This window comes from Molossus molossus, unplaced genomic scaffold (genome assembly GCF_014108415.1).
Source record: "Molossus molossus isolate mMolMol1 unplaced genomic scaffold, mMolMol1.p scaffold_m16_p_17, whole genome shotgun sequence".
NCBI lineage: Eukaryota > Metazoa > Chordata > Mammalia > Chiroptera > Molossidae > Molossus > Molossus molossus.
In genome coordinates, this window is record NW_023425352.1 from 35,209,487 (window position 1) to 35,230,098 (window position 20,612).

The window sequence follows — 20,612 nt, forward strand, 5'->3', positions numbered from 1 at the left end:
AGTGAGAATACATGGTGGTAAGAGGTCAAAATGAGTGCTAATGAGATTTGGGAACAAATAGACATAAAAGCTAACACTTAACATAGTTCCCATGATGAGTCAGGTACTGTTCTATATTTAAATTAATATATATGTTCATATATATTGATTAGCTTAGTCCTCCTAACATGAGGGAGATACTGTTATTATGCCATTTGACAGATTGGGAAACCAAGTTGCAGAGGATCAAGCAACTTGTCCAAGGTCACACAGTTAGGAACTGCCCAAGCTGGGATTCATACATAGGCGTCTTGGGCCAGGGCTCATGCTCATTACCACCGCTCATACTGTCTTCTGAAGAACTGAAGATGGTTCTGATTGGAAGATAGTGGTGTCAGTAGTAGAAACAGGAGAGGCAAAAGGTACACGTTGAGGGTGGAGTGTGGAGGGGAGAAGGGTTTAATGTGTTGGGTTGTAGACTCTATCAAGTCAATAGTGCGCACCTTTTAATCATCTCTTCCTATTTTTACTTCTGAGTTCATTTAAAGGCTTTCCTGCTGGGCCCCGTGCAATCTGAGGCCCAGCAGGAAGGCCTTAAATGAACCCACTTAGTTATCCTGTTCACCCAAGGAAAGGTGTGAAAAATAAATGTAGCTACACCAGTGCCAGTAAGCTTACTTCTCACACCTGGTTTTAGGCAGGTTCCCAGTCTCAGCTTTAAGACTGATGAAATCTCCCGTACGGAATGAACATTAAGGATGATCTCTAAGCAGAGGGGCAGGGCAGGAAAACAGAATGCCTTTCCTACTCTCCCTATGTCATGTGCCCAAGAATATCTGCAACAGGAAATGGGGTGGAAACGAAGTCAGAGAAGTGAGCTGTAGACGTTCGTGTGAATTCCTTGTTCGATGTTAAAGTTCCCCTCCTTTCAGAAAGTAGAAAACACACTCTTTATAGTGACTATTTGTAGGCATTGCCATCTGAGGATTGAGTTTTTAATTTATTTTTTTCTTTTCCTTGAAAGTGTCTGATTTTATATCAGGAATTGTAGTTTAGGATAAGATTTCTGTGAGCTGTTTGTAGTCTCTTTGTTTTATAACTCAATACTCATAATTTCTATCTTTTTAAAAGCGTGATTCTTTTTTTTTTTCTTTTATCCTCACTCAATGACATTTTTGCATTTATCTTCAGATAGAGCGGGAGGGAGGGAGGGAGGAAGAGAGAGACAGAGAAACATCGACGCGAGAGAGACCTCAACTGGCTGCCACCCACACAACCCCAACCGGGCCGGGGACAAACTGCAACGGAGGTACGTGCTCCCAGCGGGAACCGAACCCGGGACTCTCTGGTCTGCGAGCCAACGCTCTAACCCCTGAGCCAAACTGGCCAGGGCAAAAGCTTGATTCTTGAATAAAACTGAAGAAATATATGTAATTCTAAAATCCTAACATCCTCGTTGTTTTAGGAATAAAATGGGGGAAGGGGAGGGGAGCTTTCCAGCTGACTGGCAGTTCTTTGTTCACTTCCTTCTTATCTTGGCCACAGAATCGTAAGAACATTTGACCTTAGTTCATGCTGTCCTTTCACTGATTGTCCACCCTTCCCCTTATGGATATTTCTTCTTCGTGCACGGAAGAATGTGTAAAGTGATGAAGATTTGAGGCTGGAGTTAGGATCAAACAGAAGGAACATGGAAACTTATTGGGTAGAGAATGTGGGTTACTTGGTCAGGAGGTATTGAGTTCTTCATTTTGGGAAGTGAGGCAGTAAAGAGGACTTTGCACTGTCAGTTCACTGTCCCACCGTGCCCCCCCTCCCCCAGGTTTTGCATGACCAGATTGCTCTGTTCCTTTAAGGCAAGGGTAACCTTTTTGGAAAGATCTGTTCTCACTGACCCATCACCCTCTTTTTCCTTACCTGGCACTATTTTGCTTCATAGCATTTATCACTATATAATAAATGTTCCATATTGATTGATTTGTCCATTATCTTTCTCTCTCACTCGAATAAAAACTTCTTCAGAGTTGGAACCTCATATGTTCCTAGTGCTTAGCCCAGTGCCTGGAGATTAATGCTATGTGTTGTAAGATGAATGGATAAGAGCACTGATTTAGTTAGAGAGACTTGGATCTGTGCTAGTTATTAGATCAGCGGGCAAATTGTTTAACTTCTGTACACTTCAATGTTATCACCTAAAAGACAGGGCTGAAAATACATGCTTCTTGAAGTTATTGTAATTTTTAAATGACATAATATATGTACTACCTAGTGTTGTGTGTGCTTGCACATCACAAGAATCTATAAAATGTTGGCATTTGCTATTACTGTTGTTGTTATTACCACGGTGATGTACTGGAATTATATATACCCTATAAACTATTCATGTACTATAGAAGTACTGTGATGATATACAGAGCGAAGAGCCACTCTGTAGGGAAGTCATGGGTATGGATCAGTGATTGGGCTAATTAGAGCCTTTTCTCATACTAAGCTCTATGTGATTGTTCTTCTTACCTCTGTTTTTTTCTTTCTTTCTGGAAGGTCCTGAAAAGACTGAAGAGTAAATATGGCTCCCTGTATAGAAGAGACAATGTTATCCTGAGCGGTACTCACACACACTCGGCTCCTGCAGGATATTTCCAGTACACCGTGTTCGTGATAGCCAGCGAAGGATTTAGCAATCGCACTTTTGAGTACATGGTCACTGGCATCGTGAAGGTAGGCAGGGAACCCCGAGGCAGCTGTTCTCTCCCACTGCTCGGTGTTTTAGGAGTGTGCTATGGAGCCAGTCCCCAATGGCTCTTGGTCTGAGCTCCGTCTTCGTACCTTCCTCCCTTCCACTTCCTGCCTCCGTGGTGGCTTCTGGTCCTGAGTGGTGGGCTGTGAGCCCGAGGTGCCGACTGGGAGGAGGGTTCTATGGCAGTAAGCCTCACTCAGTCACCGAAAGAGAAAGAAAACAGTGTGGATCTGACCCGTACAAAGTATGGGGCCCCCATGGTCTGTTCTTGCACAACGTCCCACGAAAAGATACCAACTCATTAAGGAACCAAAATTAATTACAGATAATTGCAATCTTTCCTTGTATTTCCCAGAATTTCCTTGTATTTCTCAAAGACCATATAAGAAGATCCAATGGACACACTCCTCATTTCTCAAGGCCTACAACAGCTCTGCACTGACCCGGCATTCCTGCAGGGACTCTGAGCTTTTCTCCCTCATGGCTGGAGTGTCCCTTTGTGCTCCTCTCTCTCCTGTCTTCCAGCTTATTATCTTCTTGCACCGGATCCTTGCTAATATTTTCTTATTCTTTTGCCTTTCAGGTTTAGTCTCTCTCTACTTTATGTTGTAAAGTCACCCCCCACCCCCAAATCCAGGGATCCAGCTGGCAAAGGCAGAAATTCCTTTGCAACACTTTCAAATGGTAGCTAGCACTCTATCAATAGCTTTATGAAATCAATTTCATGGGTTGCAATAGGCATGAAAAAAAACTAAAATAAAAAAATTGGAAAGCATCATAGTACATAACACACATTGTGAACTTTCTTTTAAAATATGTATGTTGATGTGTATTAAGTTATGAAGGAGACTGCATTGCTTACTGTGCTTCTCAGAGTTTGAAAGACTCTGTCTTAGAGGGTGGTGGGATGGAGAAGGGAGGAGGGTGGAGATACCTATATGTTAACAAATCCTGTCCCGGTGTTGTGGGACTCCAGCCCCCCATTTGGAGATGGCAGACATGCTGACTCAGCATTCAGGTGCTGATCAGCACGTGCTTCTCTCTCTACTCAGCACTTTTTCTGTCTCAGCGCTGAAGGCCATGGCTGTTACCTCTGACACCAGCCGTGTGGTTCTCCAGCTTTCATCCCGTAGTGGGAACAGGTTGGAGACCAAGGAAACTGTGCACAGGTCTCTTCTGTTTATAGTGACTAAGTCATTATCCCCAACAGGATTTCTCACTTTACAACTCTTTTTTTTTAAACCTGCAGAGCATTGAGATAGCACACAGAAATTTGAAACCAGGAAAAGTCTTTATCAATAAAGGAAATGTGGATGGTGTGCAGCTCAACCGAAGCCCTTCTTCTTACCTTCAGAATCCACCGTCAGAGAGAGCAAGGTGAGCCCTCCCCAAGACGAAATCATGAGTTCCCTTTAGGAAACAGCAGCACCATCTAAGAACAAGGCTGTTACTTGAGGAATAGGGTGGGGCCCTAAACAAGTATTAGAGCTAAAGTAATTTAAAAGCATGTTTATAATCTAAGACAAGCAGAAATAAAAGTCAACTTAGAAACACACCAACCTACGCATGTGTCTTCCCACTTGGAGGGTTGTGGGAGCCACTATGGATATTTGAAGGGCTCCAGGCTGTGGAATCCGCCAGAACTGTGGTCTTACTCTCGCTTTATCACTTCTTAGTTGAGTGACCTTTAGGATATATATGGTGATGATGACAAGTGATTTACTTATCTTAATTTATTGGCTCTCAGTTTCTTGATCTGTAAAATGGAGATAAAAGTGTGCATAACAAGTATTTGTTAATGAGTAGCTCTTTTTATTATGTTACTCAGAAGAAAATCATCTTAGTCCAAGAGAATATGGAAAAAGAGAAGAGATAATTGAATAAAAATACTGGGAGAACAAGAAATAAAACTAGAATAATTGAATGAAACAACTAAGGAAGATGATTTCTTCATCATTTTTTTTTTTTTTTTTCAAGTGATAAGCCAGGTTTGCAACAGAAGAGGTGTACTTGGCTACTATAGCAATGTAAAATAATATCAGTTCAACTTGACCACTTGACATTTTGCATTTGTGTGCATAGTTTTCAATAGCTTTCAAAGAGTTTATTTTATTTTTTTGGAAAATATAATCTGCTGCCCCTTTAAAGGACAAAAAAGACCATTTTTAAGTCGCAGTCCCTGAGTGCTTATGATTTTGCATATTTTCTGCTATTTTTAAGAGGTCCATTAAAATACGATATGAGTAGAAATTTCAAAGAGAAATCCTTTTTGTAAAAATACATAATTTATAATATCATGTATATTACATAAAAATATATATATTGCATCTCCAGCTAGCCAGCCGAATGCCCCTAGCTCTGATCACAGTTGCAAAGCATTTCTTTAGCTGAGGCGTGAGGTCCCGAGTGCCGTTCACGGGATGACAGCCTGCCAAGGAGCCTGCGTACCGAGAGGCACGTTGGGTTTTGTTTCTGTGCCAGCTTCTGCTCTTTGTCATACGTGGTGCCCAGGCTCTAACATCCAACGGACTAAGTTTCTTTGTTTTGGTGACTAGGTATTCTTCCAATACAGACAAGGAAATGATAGTCTTGAAGATGGTGGATTTGAATGGAGATGACCTGGGCCTTATCAGGTACCCTTTCCTTTTTTTCATTCTGTCTGGATAATTTTACTTAATTACAAGGGTGGGCGTGAGGAAGAGACTGGAATAGTGAGCGTGGAGGCTGAGAATATGCTGAGTGGTTCAGGGACCAGACTGAGACATCAGACACGTCTGAGCTCCAGCCGTGGGCTGTGGGGCAGGTCTCAGCCTCTCGGGGCTTAGATCTTTCACCTGTAAAACAGGGCTAATGAAAGGAGCATGTAGATGAGGACCTGGTATTTGATAGGAACACTCAGTAAATGTTAGTGCTTATAACTATATCAAGGTCTTGTGTGTGGAATTTCTGTGATGGTGGACAATGATCTCTTGGTAAAATGGAAAAAAAAACAAAAACAAAAACAACAATAATCTGACCAGCCAGGGAAATGAATACAGACTTGAGATTATGAACTTGAAAGGCTCAAGTGAAATCTAAGTAGGACAGTGCTACTTCGTGATGAAAGCAGAACGGAGACCACCTAAAGGAAGCAGATGATGTAAAATCACAGCTTGGCAGCACTGGTTTTAGCACCTTTTTATTTTATTTTTATTTATTTATTTTTGGTACATGCTCCTAGCGGGAACCGAACCCCGGACTCTCTGGTCTGCAGGCTGACACTCCAACCGCTGAGCCAAACCGGCCAGGGCTCTAGCACCTTTTTATAAACAAGAAAACATGGGGATTTTTATTGTCTTCAAAAAAGAAGGCATTCACATTCTTAGGAGACTTTGGTCACTGCAACTGGACTGACTCGGGGTGGGTAGCAAGACCAGACACTTTGATGGGTAAGCTTCCAAATGATGTGGAAATGCCCTAAGAAAGTGTATGTTAGCACTTGGGTGCTGGAGTCGAATGGCTGGGGCCCACTCTGGGCTCTCATCCGTATTTGCTCTGTCAATTAGGTCAAGCTATGAAACTGCTCTGTGTCTCAGTTTTCTTATCTCTAAAATTGAGAGGTAAAGTGCGCCCTTAAAAATGTTGATAATAAGTGTTAGGAAAGTGGTAGGGTTCTGCCAGGTGGAATTATGAACTATTTAAATGAAAGTTGCCATGTGACTAAAATGAACGATACATGGAAAGTAATAAGGGGTGAAGATAAACATTAAAGTCTGTGACCCAGAGTTGACATACAGGGCTATCTCGGTAACCAGGTAGAGAACAGCATGGTGGTAAGGGGTTCAGGTTTTTGGTATATGTTTTAAGACTTGGGTTCAAATCCCAGCCCTGCCACCTGTGAACCCTGTGTGTCTGGGAAAAGTAACTTATTAACTCACACCTCCACTATTCTTTCTGAAAATTGGAATATTAAGAATTCATAGGGTTGTTTGACGATTACCTGAGATAATGCCTGCAAAGCTCTAGTCTGATGCCTGGCACAGAAAAAAAGTTTAATAATTTCAGCCAAGAGGTAAGAAATAGAGTAATATCCTGCCTCTTCTAAAAACTTCATTATTGGCATTTGAGAGTGCTTAGAATTCTTTGCATTGGAGTTACTTCTTTGGGTTGAAAGTGAGGACACTAAAAACTCTCTGATAAAATAAACTTTATTATATGGATTGATGTAATAGAACTCATTTTTTATTACAATAAATGTATTTACTAATTAGTTGTTACCTAGCATTTAATTAAATAAACTTCCAAAATATCAGGTATGCAACTGTGTGGTTGGAGTGTGTAATAATGAATAAGTCATGATCCTTATTTATCTTCAAGGGTCTCATAGACTAGCTGGGTGATTGAGTCAGGAGGCAGGAATAACCTTCCATTGTTTCTGTAGCCATGTGTTGTCCTGGATATAACTTCTCCTTCAGTTGCGTATTGAAAGTTACTCCCTGAATACATTAAAAATGATCTAAAAAGTAAAGTAAAATCTAGGCTGATGAGGAACTCAGCAAACACGTGGGTGCCTGCTGTTAGAACCCGAAGTAGAAGGAATTTGGAAGCACAGCATCTCGGATTTGCAGAGCACAGAGATAATCTAGTTCAGACTTCAGCTAAGGCCAGAAAGAGGATGTGACCTGCCCAGGGCCACAGCCAAGACTATTTTCTTTACACTGAAGACAATATCAAAGTTCATAATTTACTCCTTCCTACTTCCACTTTCGTTTTCATTTCTTTGTCCAACAACTCTGCACTAGACACCTACTATGTGCCATACAACACTTCTCAGTCCTTGGAATGATGCATTTCCTGGTCTTGAAATCAGAAATCAGATACCTTGGAATCAAATACTTGTGTTCTGTGCTCCTTAAGCAAATCCCTTAAACTCTGTGAGACTCAGGTTCTACATTTATCAAATGTAGATTTAACATCTCTCTACACAGAGATTATTCTTTCATTCATTCAGTATTGTGGAATATGTGTGTCATGAACTGAGTTACTACTTATTATATATACACTGATGAGCAAACATAGATGTAGTTGCTACTTTTACAGAACTGACAGTCTACTGGTTGAGACAAAAAATACACAAATAATCATGCAAACATATGTATAATTATAATTGGATTAAGTGCTAAGAAAGGAAGGTAGACAGAGCTATCTTAAAGAGATTTGACCTGGTCAGGGAGTCTGGGGAAGGCTTCCCTGAGGAAGTGACAATAGTGATAAACACTGAAGGAAGGGAAGGAATTAACTGTCAAAATGGGGAGTGGAAAAGAACTTTTAACAAAGATGGACAAGTGTGTGCAAAACTCCTGTGGCCCATTTGACGAACGGATAAAAGGTTTGCATGGCTGAAGTGCAAAGGATTTTGTAAGATAAAGTTAGAGGTAGAGATTAGATACTATGATAAAAATTTGGGTCTTTACAATCAAGGGGAATAGAAAACCATTAAAGTGCATTAAGCTGGGGTTGGGAGTTGAGGGCTCTTTAAGGGTTGGGAAGAGTGATGATGACTTGAGGAATGAAGTCGAACCATGTCCATGAAACTATTCCATAGACCATTAAGTCCTCTACAAACGCGAGGCCGCTATTTGCTCCAGTCGATCGAAAGGGAGGATTTGTATCTTTTTGCCTGATACTGCCTTATGCGGAAACAGCAAATGCGTGTTCTCCAGATGTGGAGAACGTGTTCGGAGGGTTTTGAATTCTGAATGAAAATGTAAACGGTGTGGCATTTACAAGATTCACGGGGAGAGATTCTGGAAGGCAGGTGAAGAAGGGATCTGTCATCCCGCGGAGAAGACGAAACAGAGTCTCAAGAGCTCCTGATGTAGGAAGGCCGCAGGTGAGGGAAGACAGGGGACAGGAGCAAACAGCGGGTTCGATGTCTGCATCGAAAGGAAAGCCCTCGGGCAGATCATCCGAGTGGCTCTGCCTCAAGCAGCCACCTCGTGCAGGTGGCCCATTTCCCCAGCTGCCATTCTGCGGGCCAGACTCTGTCTTATTCCCCTTTCCTTCCTTTGTTTCTTTGCTTCTGCCAAGCTTTCTCCCTTGAGTTTGCAGGAGTGGCATGGGCTCTTTTTGAACCTCTGTCGGCCCTCTAGCAGTTGGCATGATGTGGCTTCTCATCCTTGGAGCTGTAAGGAAGGTCTGAGCAGGTGTTTGCATAATTGCTTCATTACCTTCTGTTTCATGCACTGAAAATCCTTCATTCTTACAGAAAGGGCCATGGAAGGGGGCCCTTCAAAGGCACAGTTTAAAAAACAACAGGGACAGTGATTTGTGTAACCTACTTGAGTACTTTGTGTACCCACTTGGAAAAATTCAACTTATCGAATTACACTAATTTATTTGAATGATATTGGCTTATAGAATTTAGTCGTGTGTGTGTGTGTGTGTGTGTGTGTGTGTGTAAATCTTCTCTACCATCCAGACTGTGACTTCTTGAATTATACTGTCCCACTGTTGGTTCCCTGTGGCTCTTTCTTCTACCCTCTACATTCCGCCCTCGGTCTACTTACCCCACTCAGAGTGCAGATGGGGAGACTCAGTGACTGCCTTTCAGTCCCCCTTCTTGAGCTCTTCTGTTTCCTCCATCTCGTCTTTGTCTTCATCCCTTCCCCACGAGCATTAGCTGGTTTGTGAAGCCCTAGCCTCTGTTCACATCCTCACGGAATGTCTCTTTCCTGCTCTGCCCTCTGCGCTGTGCGGAAGGTCGCGCTGTCTCCTGCTCCGCCTGTCCTATCAGCCTGTCGTGAAGTTGCCCCCAGGGCAGCAGAGGTGGCCGTGGCTGACCAGTGGGCTTCCACGCAGCGTCTGATAGCGTCCTGCACACTGAAGGTGCCCGGCGAGGGCTTGTTGGTAACAAGAGTGACAGATGAATCATGCTAGTTAATTTAATGTGGCCCACGTTGAGAAACCAGAGCCATAAACACCAGTTGTCATAACTGGCAGAAGACATCGGACTTACTTGATGGTTGGATTTCTGGAAAATTCTTAATCCAAAGACATTTAGAAGGTTGTTGTTGGTTTTTTTCCCCAAGGTTTTTTTCCCCCAGTCTAAAAATAATATGTACTCACCCGTGAAAACTTGAAAAATAAAGGAAAGTAGAAAGAAAGAAAAATTAACTTAGTTATACCTCATCGAGTCAGCCCTAGTTAACACTCAGGTACATTTCCTTCTGCCCACTTCTGTGTGGGGACGTCCGATATGGAATGAGTGCGGCTGCGAGGTTCGTCTGGAAGTGGGTGCCTGCTTGCTCTCTCTGACTCTGGGCTCTAGAAGCTTTAAACTACTGTGAACAATAGTGCTGATATTTCTCCATGTACTGAGACTATCAAGTGGTTTTATTTTGGTAGTGACTCTATATCAAAACATGATTTTTTTTTCTTTTGGTCTCAAAGTCTATGCACTCTCATGTCAATTCTCTTCAGGTAAGAATTTGCCATGTCTATTTTTCTATTATTTCTTTCACTTTGCTTTGTTCTTACATTTTGAGGTGTCTCTTATGAATATTGGGTAACTTTGTTTTCACTCTGACAATCTTGGTCTTTTAATGAGTCAGTTGAGTCTCAAGAATTATGATTACTATATGTCTGGATTTTTTCTGTACCCTTTCACTTTGTGCTATTTGTCTCACCTGTTCAATGCCATCATCCCTCCCCTTACCTTTTCGGGATTGATAGGTATTTTCAAATAAATCTTTAAATGGCAGATTGTGGTTTCCGAAGATGGCCACAAGCACTTTAATCTCATGTATTTCCAAAGTGACCGTGACCGTCCTCATTGACAGGTTAAGATGATTTCTCTGGCCCTTGAAAGTTGCCTGGCCCCGGGGCCACTTTGCTGAACAGAAGATAGAAGAAATGACGCTGTGTCGGGGCTGGAGTCTTTTCTTTCTTTCTTTTTATTTTTTTGGTAGATTTTACTTTTTAGAGCAGTTCTAAGTTCACAGAAAAATTAAGCAGGAAATACAAAGATTCCCCACGTACCCTCCCTGACTATCGACAGCCATACACACCCTCCCTGACTATTGACAGCCAAGAACATCCCCCATCAGAGGTCCATTTGTTGCAGGCAGTGAGCCTACTCTGACACATCATCACCCAGAGTCCATAGGTTACACTATAGTTCACTCTTAGTGTTGTATCAAGTGGTTTTGAAAAAAATCATCTGGTATTCCTGGGAAATCATAACTTCTATTAACATTTGCTACATAGCTTTTTAGATCTTTTCCTGATCATATTCATACTTTTTCATTTAAAAAGGTAATACTTTATTGTGTATATAATTTGGTAACATTTTTATTCATTTATAGATGCCTCTTGCAATGCTACTCAGTTATTTATTTTAATATGTTTTCATTGATTTTAGACAGAGAGGATGAGACAGGGAGAGAGAGAGCCCCAAACCCCGCCATATGCCCTGATTGGGAATCTAACCCTTGACCTCTCAGTGCTCCAGATGATGCTCAACCAATTGATTCATACTGGCCAGGGCCACTTAGCATTTTTTATATCATCATTTAAAAATTGCTATATGCATGATACTGTGTTCAGCTAATCAGCAATCATTTGCTATTTAGTTTATACCTTTTTCATCATACAATACACTGTAATCATTATTCTTGAACAGATACCTTTATGTATGTGCCAATGATTTCCTTAAACTAAACTCCTAGAAGTGGGATTGCTTAGCCAAAGGGAAATGCTTATTATTAAGGCTTGTCTCGTAAATTGCTAAATGGCCCTGGGAAGGTTTGCTGCTGACGGTCTTGCTGCTGAGGGTCTTGCTGCCCGGACGTGGGCGGTGCTGCTTCCCGTGTTCTGGCCAGTCGTCGTGTTTTCTCACTTAACAGGTGTTGCTGAGAAACGGACCCAAAAAGCAAAATCACTGTTGTTTTCCCGTCTTCGATTTCTAGTTACGTTGAATTCAAAGCAAAAACAAAAAGCTCTTGTTGGCCATTCTTGTTTTACTTTTGTTGATCGCTTAATCATACCATTGAAGATGCGAGAATTTGACTGTAGTATCTCAGTGGGATCCTCCCAAATCAGATAGCTCTCCAATGACATTGTCAAGAGAGGATTTTTTTTTTTTAAATCTGGCGTTTTTGAAGGTAACAAATGGAATAGGTGAGTGTGTGCATCTCTCCCTGGAGCAGTGATGCTAGGAGGGTTCTGCAGGATGCTGGCCACCACCTGTACCTGTACCTTCGGAAGGGCCCCTCTGGCCACCGCTCCTTGTCCTTCTTTAACCTGAGAAGTCTGTTGTGTATTCATTGCTTCTGCTTATTTAAAATCCAGGCCACCCCTTGGGTAAAATTTTGGGCCCCATACCTTTTCCAGTATAACACAACAGAACACCCTTTCCTCTCCTCCTGAAATAATCTGTAGTAGGGCATGTGAGGAGGACAGTAAGGGAGGTAAAGAAGAGCCATATTAATCCGGGTCCTTAATGGCAAATGTCATAACAGGCAATGGGAAATTGTATGGCTTAACACAGCAAAGACTTATTTCCCCTTCACGCAAAGTCTAATGAAAATTGGGGGGTCCTTTAGTCCACATGTTATTGGCCAGAGCTACTCACATGCTCGACCCTGCTACAAGGACTGGGACATGAGAAGCACATGGGTGTTTTAAATTCTTTATTTTTCATGCTTTTCCCTTTCAGTTACAGTTTACATTCAGCATTCTTCTGTATTGATTTCAGATGTACAGCATAGTGGTTAGAAAATCATGGACTTTACAGACTGGTTCCCCCACCGTTCAAAGTACCCAGCTGGCCCCACACATAGTTATTACAATGTTATTGACTATATTCTGTATGCTGTAATCTACATCTCGGTGACTGTTCTGTAACCACCAATTTGTACTCCTCAATCCTTTCACCTTTTTTGACCCAGACCCCCAACCCTCCAACCCCCAACTTCCCTCCCCAGCTAGTGGCTAGGATTTGGCACATGTGTATTTTGCAAGCACTCAAGTTTCTGCCACAAGGGGGCAGGGTTTTCTCATTTAATTATTTCATGCCCATAAAATGTAAGTTGAATATACATGTTTTGAATATATATATATATATACACACACACACCCCATATATTTTAACATTGTATTTATTTTATGATACACACACACATACACACACACACATTTAGAGTTTTGTATCTCTTTTTCCCTTATCATTATCATCGTCATCATCACCATCAGCGGCAGAAGTATCAGTATCAGCAGCATCATCATAGTGATGATTTATTCCATTCTTAATATAGACCAGTCTTTAGACTTCAGCCCTTTAGATGTATTTGTTTCTTCTATTGTCAAATGCTGTGAGGTAGATACTACCATTGTCTATGATACAAGTCAAAACACTGAGGTTCAAACAGGTGAAGTAACTTGTTTCTGACTCCCAGCTGTACTCTTAGCCACTAAAACAATGGCCTGTGTATTAGTTTCTCAGGGCTGCCAAAGCAAATTATTGGAAACGGGCTGGCTCAAAACAACAGAGATTAGTACTCTCACAGGTCAAGAGGTCAGAAGTTCAAAGTCAAGGCATTAATTCTTCTGGGGGCTCTGAGGGAGAGTCTGGTCCACACCCCTCTCCTAGTTTCTGATGGCTTCCAGCAATCCTTGGCTTGTAGGCACATCACTCCAATCTCTGCCTCCATCTACATTGGCTGCTTCTCCAAGGCCCTGCATGTCTCTCCATTCTTTTTCTTTATCAGGTCACCAGACATTGGATGTAGGCGCCAACCTAAGCCAGTATGAGCTCACTTGCTCTTTACCTTGATTGCATTTCTACAGCCTCTATTTCCAAATAAGGTCATATTTTGAGGTTCCGGTAGACATGAATTTTGGGAAGACACTATTCAACTGAGTACAGTTTCTATTTATTTATCCAAAGAACTCGCATGTTATTACACATCTTCATGAACACTACCTTTGAGTGGATGTACAATATTCTCTTTTGCTATCGGTGGACATTTAGGTTGGAGAGGATGACAGCTAGCACATGGGACCTCGGTGCAAATCACACACAGCACTCCCTTTCCTGGGCTGGCGGAGGTGCCTAGGGCAGTGAGCAGAGCAGGGGACGAATTTTAGCTTCCACTTACCTATGCTGTCATGTGGGACACCTTTCTGCACGTGGGACATGGTGGCCCTGGTCTGGAAGATGAAACCTAGGGTGGGTTTGTTACTACTTTAGAATATTTAAGAATTTGCATTTGGCTTTTTTCTTTTTCTGTTTCAGAGTAGGATGCACACCCTGTTTGAATTGAAAGACACCCTAGAAATCTTTTGCTTCAAATGCCTGAAACATAGGAGCAGAAAATAATGATAATATCCTATATTGATTTGCTGTTTATTGATTCACCAAGCAGAGTTGAAATGTAATATTTTTCAGTCTCAAGAAGCAGAGATCCAGAAATTTTAACTAACTTTGCTATAAACTAGGATAAAATCTCAACCCTCTTGTCTTTGTGCAGCACCTTGATTGTATCAGGCTGACTCAAGCTGAGCCCTGCTTCCTCTTGCACATCCCAGCTCTGCCATAATCATCACTTTCAGATGTTTATTAATGGGGACATATTCATCCTTTTATGTCTGTAATCTAATTCCTTTTGAAGCCACCTAAACCTTTCTACCTCTCTTTTGAACTTGGCTTTGATGAATATATTTCTGACCAGATAAAATAAGCTGTGAGTATAGCCTCCTTGACTTAAAATGACCATCTTTGATCATATCTTTATACGTATTCATCTATCACCATAGTACGTTGGTTGCTATGACAAGCCTAATGTTTTAATAGCACATATTTCAAAGGGCAGAGGAGGAAAAACACAGCATCTTCCTATTCTGAAATTTAAATAACTTTTTTGAATACTTTTTTTTTTTTCATAGGGAAAAAGTTCAATTAATTTTGTAAGGCCTGAAATAAATGAAAATAATTCAAAGAAATGAGTAAGAAATTAAGTTTGTGGTCTAGTTGGTAGACTAAAATTCTTAGCAATTGCTTCTTTTTACTGACCCAATTATTCTATTGTACTTTATTATTATTATTTTAAATATTGTTGACAGTGTTACAGATGTCCCCCAGTTCCCTCCCATTTTTGCCCTCTCCACAGATACTATTGTAGTTTCTTGATGGTATAGAACACAGCTGATTCCTCTCTATGTTCCTTGGGGTTTAATGCAATGCCAACTATACCCTTGGCTACTAATATGTTCGTGGAGATTGACTGAATGGTGGCACAACCACCATCTTTCTCTGCCCTTCTGCATTCTGCTCTGGCCACCGTGACTGTTCATTATCCGGACACACTGTACCTCGTCCCATCTGCTTGCCTTTGCAATGAATGACTTTTCTCCAGTGATCCCCTTGCCAGGTTTCTACTTATCTTTTAAGATCCAGCTCAAATGTCATATCCACCGTGAAGCATTTCTTAAGGGCAAGATGATACCTCATTCATCTCTCTGTCCCCAGCATCTGGTAGAGTCGAAGTTGTGAAATGTGTATTGAATGAGAAAGTGAATGAACAGAGAGACAGAGCCAGTATCCCATAGCAGATAAAAACATGGGTTTTATGGTCTGACAAATCTGGATTCATAGTCCTGCTTCTTGACTTATACCTGTCAGGGTCTAAAACCCAGCCTATGTTCAGTTTCCCCTGATTTAATCTATAAAGACTTTCACAGTTATTTTGTTTGAATCAGAATCCAAGCACCATTCACAGACTGTTTGTTGGCTACGTGTCCTAAGTCTGTTCATTTGTAACATTTCCCCTCCTTTGTTTCCAGGCTGTTTATTTCTGTAAGAATTTTTAAAGAGATAAATATTTCACAAAAACAGGATTCGAGGTTTCTCTTGAAAAACAAACAATCAAACAAACAAACAAACACACCCAGGAAGGCCTGGCCACCCTGGCTCACACTCCCTGATGGCAGCATTGGGCTGCAGCATAGTAGAGGTGGCAGCCTTTAGCCCATGTAAGTGCTCGGAGATCCCACAGTCCCCACCGGTCCCTATTGCACCAGCCAGCTTAGCTCATGTATGTTGCCTACCCAACCCCTGTGGGTATAGTGCTGGCCACCTCTGACCTATATCTACCTCTGTTGGGCAATTAGAACTGGATCCTGAGTGATGACCTTAGAGTGCAAAAACATCCCCAGTCATTATGTAAATATTCAATTTTGTGCACTGTATCACTTAGGTAGGAATGTCAGTGAAAATGTTTTAAAGGTTTTCAGCGAAGAATTAAATCCACAAAAGACTTTTAAAAAAAATCCCAAATTAGCCTAGGACTTTATGAATTGGCCTGTCTCTTTTCTTGATCTGCTTTACAGCCTTTCATTCTGTAAATATCTTGTTCACCTGTGTGGAGGTTCGATCTACAAAGGTCACTGGACAAGGTGTCACAAGACCTAAACTGGAGCGTTGGTCCACTCTGACAGGTGGGCCACCGTTTCGCTTCTCTGAGACACCTTGCAGAGTGGAGGTATCAACAGCCTACCCCCCAGGGTTGTTGTGAAGTTCAAATAAAGTAACAGATGCGACATTGATTTGTAAACTGTGTAGCTCTGCACTTAAGCTATTACTGTGCATAAGGCAGTGCTGAATTATGCATAGCATCCTCTTTCACACCTCCACGCAGTTAATCTGCTGCTCTCTCTCCCTGCATTGCCCTTAAGAAGTAATTGCTAGTCATCTGTGGTCCCCAAACACTTTATAACCTTTGTCACACTGTATCAAAGCCATTTGTTCACATCTTTGTCTTCTCCAAGATTCTGAAAGTAAGCTGCAGTTTGTTCCGTGCTTGGCACACAGCAGACTCTCAGTAAGTGTCTACTGAATGAGATGGGATTGATTCGAATCATTATTATGTGTGTGCCTGTCTTGAAGCACAAAGTCTGTGTCTATACAGTTCTTTAGGTATGTCATTTGATAACCGATCAGCCTTGGCTCTTGTTAAAAGCTAGTGGTGAAGATGATGATGATGAAATAGTCATAAAAATAGTTCTGTATTTTTAATGTAAGTATGTGATCAGACTTCTTGAGTATATTGTTAGTAATTTATACTAATTGGCAGTGAAAGGACCTACATGTGGAATGCCTGTCATTAAATTTTTGTTTTCCTGCCGCGGGGGAAAGAGAAGCTCCCGGTCATCATTTCTGGTTCCAGTTATTGATTCTCCTGGTTAACGTAGGGCTTCTCGCTCTGTTACAGCTGGTTTGCCATCCACCCGGTCAGCATGAACAACAGCAATCATCTTGTAAATAGTGACAATATGGGCTATGCAGCTTACCTTTTTGAGCAAGAGAAGAACAAAGGACATTTACCGGGACAGGTGAGAATTTGTGTCATTGAAACCTTCATCTTAATTCATTGAGTATTATCATTCATGCAGAATAGCGGATTCAGATTTTCAGAGGAAAGTGTCATTATGGACATCACATGCTGATATACTTGGATAAAAAGAATTTTCCATCTTACCTGGTAGGAAAAGAAAAATTCAAAGGGACCAATACACTTTTGGTCAAATACTACTTACACCGATGGCTTCATAACGCTATCGTTAGTTGGGTAAAGGAGGGCAAGTGTGAGGTTTTTGCAACATGTAATAGCTTTTTATCACCTTGGAACTATGATAAACTCTATTGATGTTTACTTTTGTTTTCAGAGTTATAAAAAGTATTAAACATCTTCTTACTGGTGTAAGAACCTAATGCGAACAGGTGACGAGCTCTTTCATTGGTCCAGACTTCCCTCTTCATGGTGAATTTCCTTTCCAGGACTTTGTTCTACTTTCTTATAATAAGGCCGGAGACAGCCCTAATCCATCAGACTTGTAACTTGGAAATGCAGTGAGTGACAGGATCAGAGATGGGGGCCAGGACCCAGTCCATGTACTTCAGGAAGCTGCTCAGATCTGTGTAAAATAAAGGCTACAGACGGATGAGTGGGAGCAGGGACCCTGCTTTGGGTCACAGAATCTAAACCCTGAATGCAGAAGAACGGACGATGGGATGAGAGCCGCAGGCCCTTGACTAGAAAATGCTCTGTTATAAAGATATTGACCCCGTGGTCATTTGGTCTGATCTTTTTGCTCCTTTGTTGATAAAGCGGTATCTTCTCATCTTAGCCTGTGTTTTAGGGAAATGAAAGGAGGTTCTCACTTATGATCATTGGCTAGGTGCTAGGCACTGTGAAATAAATTATATTTTAGCATCATGACCTCTGATGCTTAATCTCTTTTTCCAAGAAAAGGTAAGACATTTAAGATTGAATGATATAAACAAACAAAATAGAAACAGACTCATAGATACAGAGACCAGACTGACAAATGTCAGAAAGAGAGGGGAGGTGATTAGGAGGCTGGTTGAAAAAAGTGAAGGGATTAAGCAAAAAACAAAACAAAACACCCCAACTCATAGACATAGACAACAGTATGATTATAAGAGGGAAAGGGGTGGGGGTTGGTAAGAGAGGGTAAAGGGTGACAGAAAGAGACTTGATTTGCATAGTGAACACAGAATACAATATATAGATGATGCATCACAGAATTGTACATTGGAAATCTATATAATTTTATTAGCTAATGTTACCCCAATAAATGCAATAAGATTTTTTTTTTTAAAAGTCACTTGCAATAGTTTCAACTAAAAAGGATGGAATGGTAGACCAATAGGTTGAGGTTATTACCTTGCACCATTCCTAAAAGGTTATGTGTTGTTATTTCAGTTTGAAGAGGTAAAGAAAAGATGCGCAGAAGCACAAGTCTGGATGGTAGATGCTATAGTTAGGTTCAGTTTTGCAATGGGAAAATCTGGATTGGCTCTTCTCTTTTTAAGCCAATAGAATATTTATTTTTAAAGGAAAAATGCATCTTAGATCTCTAGGTACAAATCCAGAGACAAGATTATAATTTGTCTCTGTAATTTTTGGTTGCATGCCGTGTTTGTTTGAGGCACAAATTTGAAAACTTCCTGCTTAAAACAACTCCACTGATGATCAGAATATCATGAGTAATAACATGTACACTAACTGCACTGTGAGCCTTTTCAGGACTAAAACATTTTTTCAGAATATTACACATCCTTCTTGTTATTGTGTGCAAATGATTTTGGATAGTTCACCATAGTGGATTGAATGTTTACTTTTTTAATGGAACTCATGGGAAAAAAAGAATAAAAGGTGATTAGCTGTTTCTTTTGGCAGGGACCATTTGTAGCTGCGTTTGCTTCATCAAACCTAGGAGACGTGTCCTCCAACATTCTCGGCCCACGTTGCATCAACACGGGAGAGTCCTGTGATAATGCCAACAGCACTTGTCCCATTGGTGGGGTAGGTCCTTATGACAGGAAATCTTTGTTTTTGCATCTCATGAATTCATTATTAATTTACAAATATGTTTTCCTCAAGTCTTCGCTGGCCTATTCACCTCTATCATCTGCTCTTCTCAAAAGCACTCAATGCATTTCAATTAGATACAATTACAATTTTTTTATATAATTGGGCAGTTTTTTTGAATGGTGAGACAATTTAGTAATGTCAGAGATTAAATATCCTTCCCCAAACTTGGAGAGCCTGAAACATTTGCTTTGGTGTTTTTGCAGTGACTAGTTAGTACCCCAAACTGCCTGCCTAAGACATTTCTCACTGATTATGAAGTCTATAGATTTAAAAAAAATAATAATATAATTTTTTTTCTGTTAAATTGCAAAAATCTTTCTGTCAAAACTCAAACAACATGAAAGCACAGAGGAGTGAAAAGCGGAAGTCCCTGTTCACCTCTCTCCTGGGCACCTCTCATCTTTCCAGAAGTTACCTATGTAATGTCTTCCTGCCTATGCAGCCATGAAAAACATGTTATCACTTATTTATTGACTTTTTTATTGGTCCAGGATTTTAGTTTTCCACTCAATTTGTCTTAAAAATCTTGTTTATGACTGTATATAGGTCTGTATGCTAAGTTTCAAAGATACATGAGGCTGTACCATCATTTATTTAACTGCTACTCCCCCTCCCTCAAGCTCATTTAGATTTTTCAGCAGCAGCAGACGCTCATTTCTGACTTCTTATTCTTTGTGGTTAAAGAACATTTTACCTGTGACATTGCTTTTATTAAACACCATTTCTGGGCTACTTATGTTATTCCAGTCAACCTCACTCAATGAGCAATATGGTTTTAACAATTGTACTCTTCTGTTACATGTTACTATTTCAAATTTTTTTTTACCCTTTATTTGCAAAATGTTTGCATGTTATGAATTCTCAGTAGATTCAATGACTACTTATTAAATTCCAAAATTCATAGGTGAAATGGCTGAAAAATTATTATACTTATTTGCAATAGCATATCATGCATCAACTTAATGTCTTCTGTTGAAATACTTAGGGAAAAACTCATGAGACATAATGCTGACGGAGAAATTAGGATTTAATATTGCATATGCATTGTGACTACAGTTTGGAAAATCAACGTGTCACAGTTAAAAGACAAAGTGAAACACACTGAAGTGTCAACTATGGTTTTCTCTTTTTGGTACTATTATACATAGATTTTATTCTAGTTATTTTTTATTTATTATTTTTTTCTATTTATAGATTTTGCTATTTTCTACAATGAGTATAGTTTACTTTATCATCAGAAAAAAAATGACAACAAACTCATATCCCCTCCCACAAGAGAATTCTGTGTCTCTCTGCTCCCTCCATGGACCGGCTCCCCTCACATTGCAGGACGGCGGGTCGCAGTCCGGAAGGTGTCTGTTCCCTCCCACCCACAGGAAGTAGGAAAGAGAAAGCCTCCTCCAACCATGGAATAAAAGTTCTCTCCTGCCCTGGCCAGTTTGGCTCAGCGGTTAGAGCGT

At 40.8% G+C, this 20,612-nt stretch overlaps 1 protein-coding gene across 3 annotated transcripts in view; it reads left to right on the plus strand.

Annotated features, from left to right (window-relative positions):
• ASAH2 (N-acylsphingosine amidohydrolase 2) overlaps nt 1-20,612 on the plus strand; it is a 70,129-nt gene that overhangs the window by 19,426 nt on the left and 30,091 nt on the right. For all 3 annotated transcript variants that reach the window (XM_036265227.1, XM_036265226.1, XM_036265228.1), the window contains 5 exons: nt 2,521-2,697; nt 3,966-4,093; nt 5,272-5,349; nt 16,966-17,086; nt 18,958-19,083. In XM_036265227.1, the coding sequence (XP_036121120.1) occupies nt 2,521-2,697; nt 3,966-4,093; nt 5,272-5,349; nt 16,966-17,086; nt 18,958-19,083 (630 nt within the window). The remainder of the gene's footprint in view (nt 1-2,520; nt 2,698-3,965; nt 4,094-5,271; nt 5,350-16,965; nt 17,087-18,957; nt 19,084-20,612) is intronic.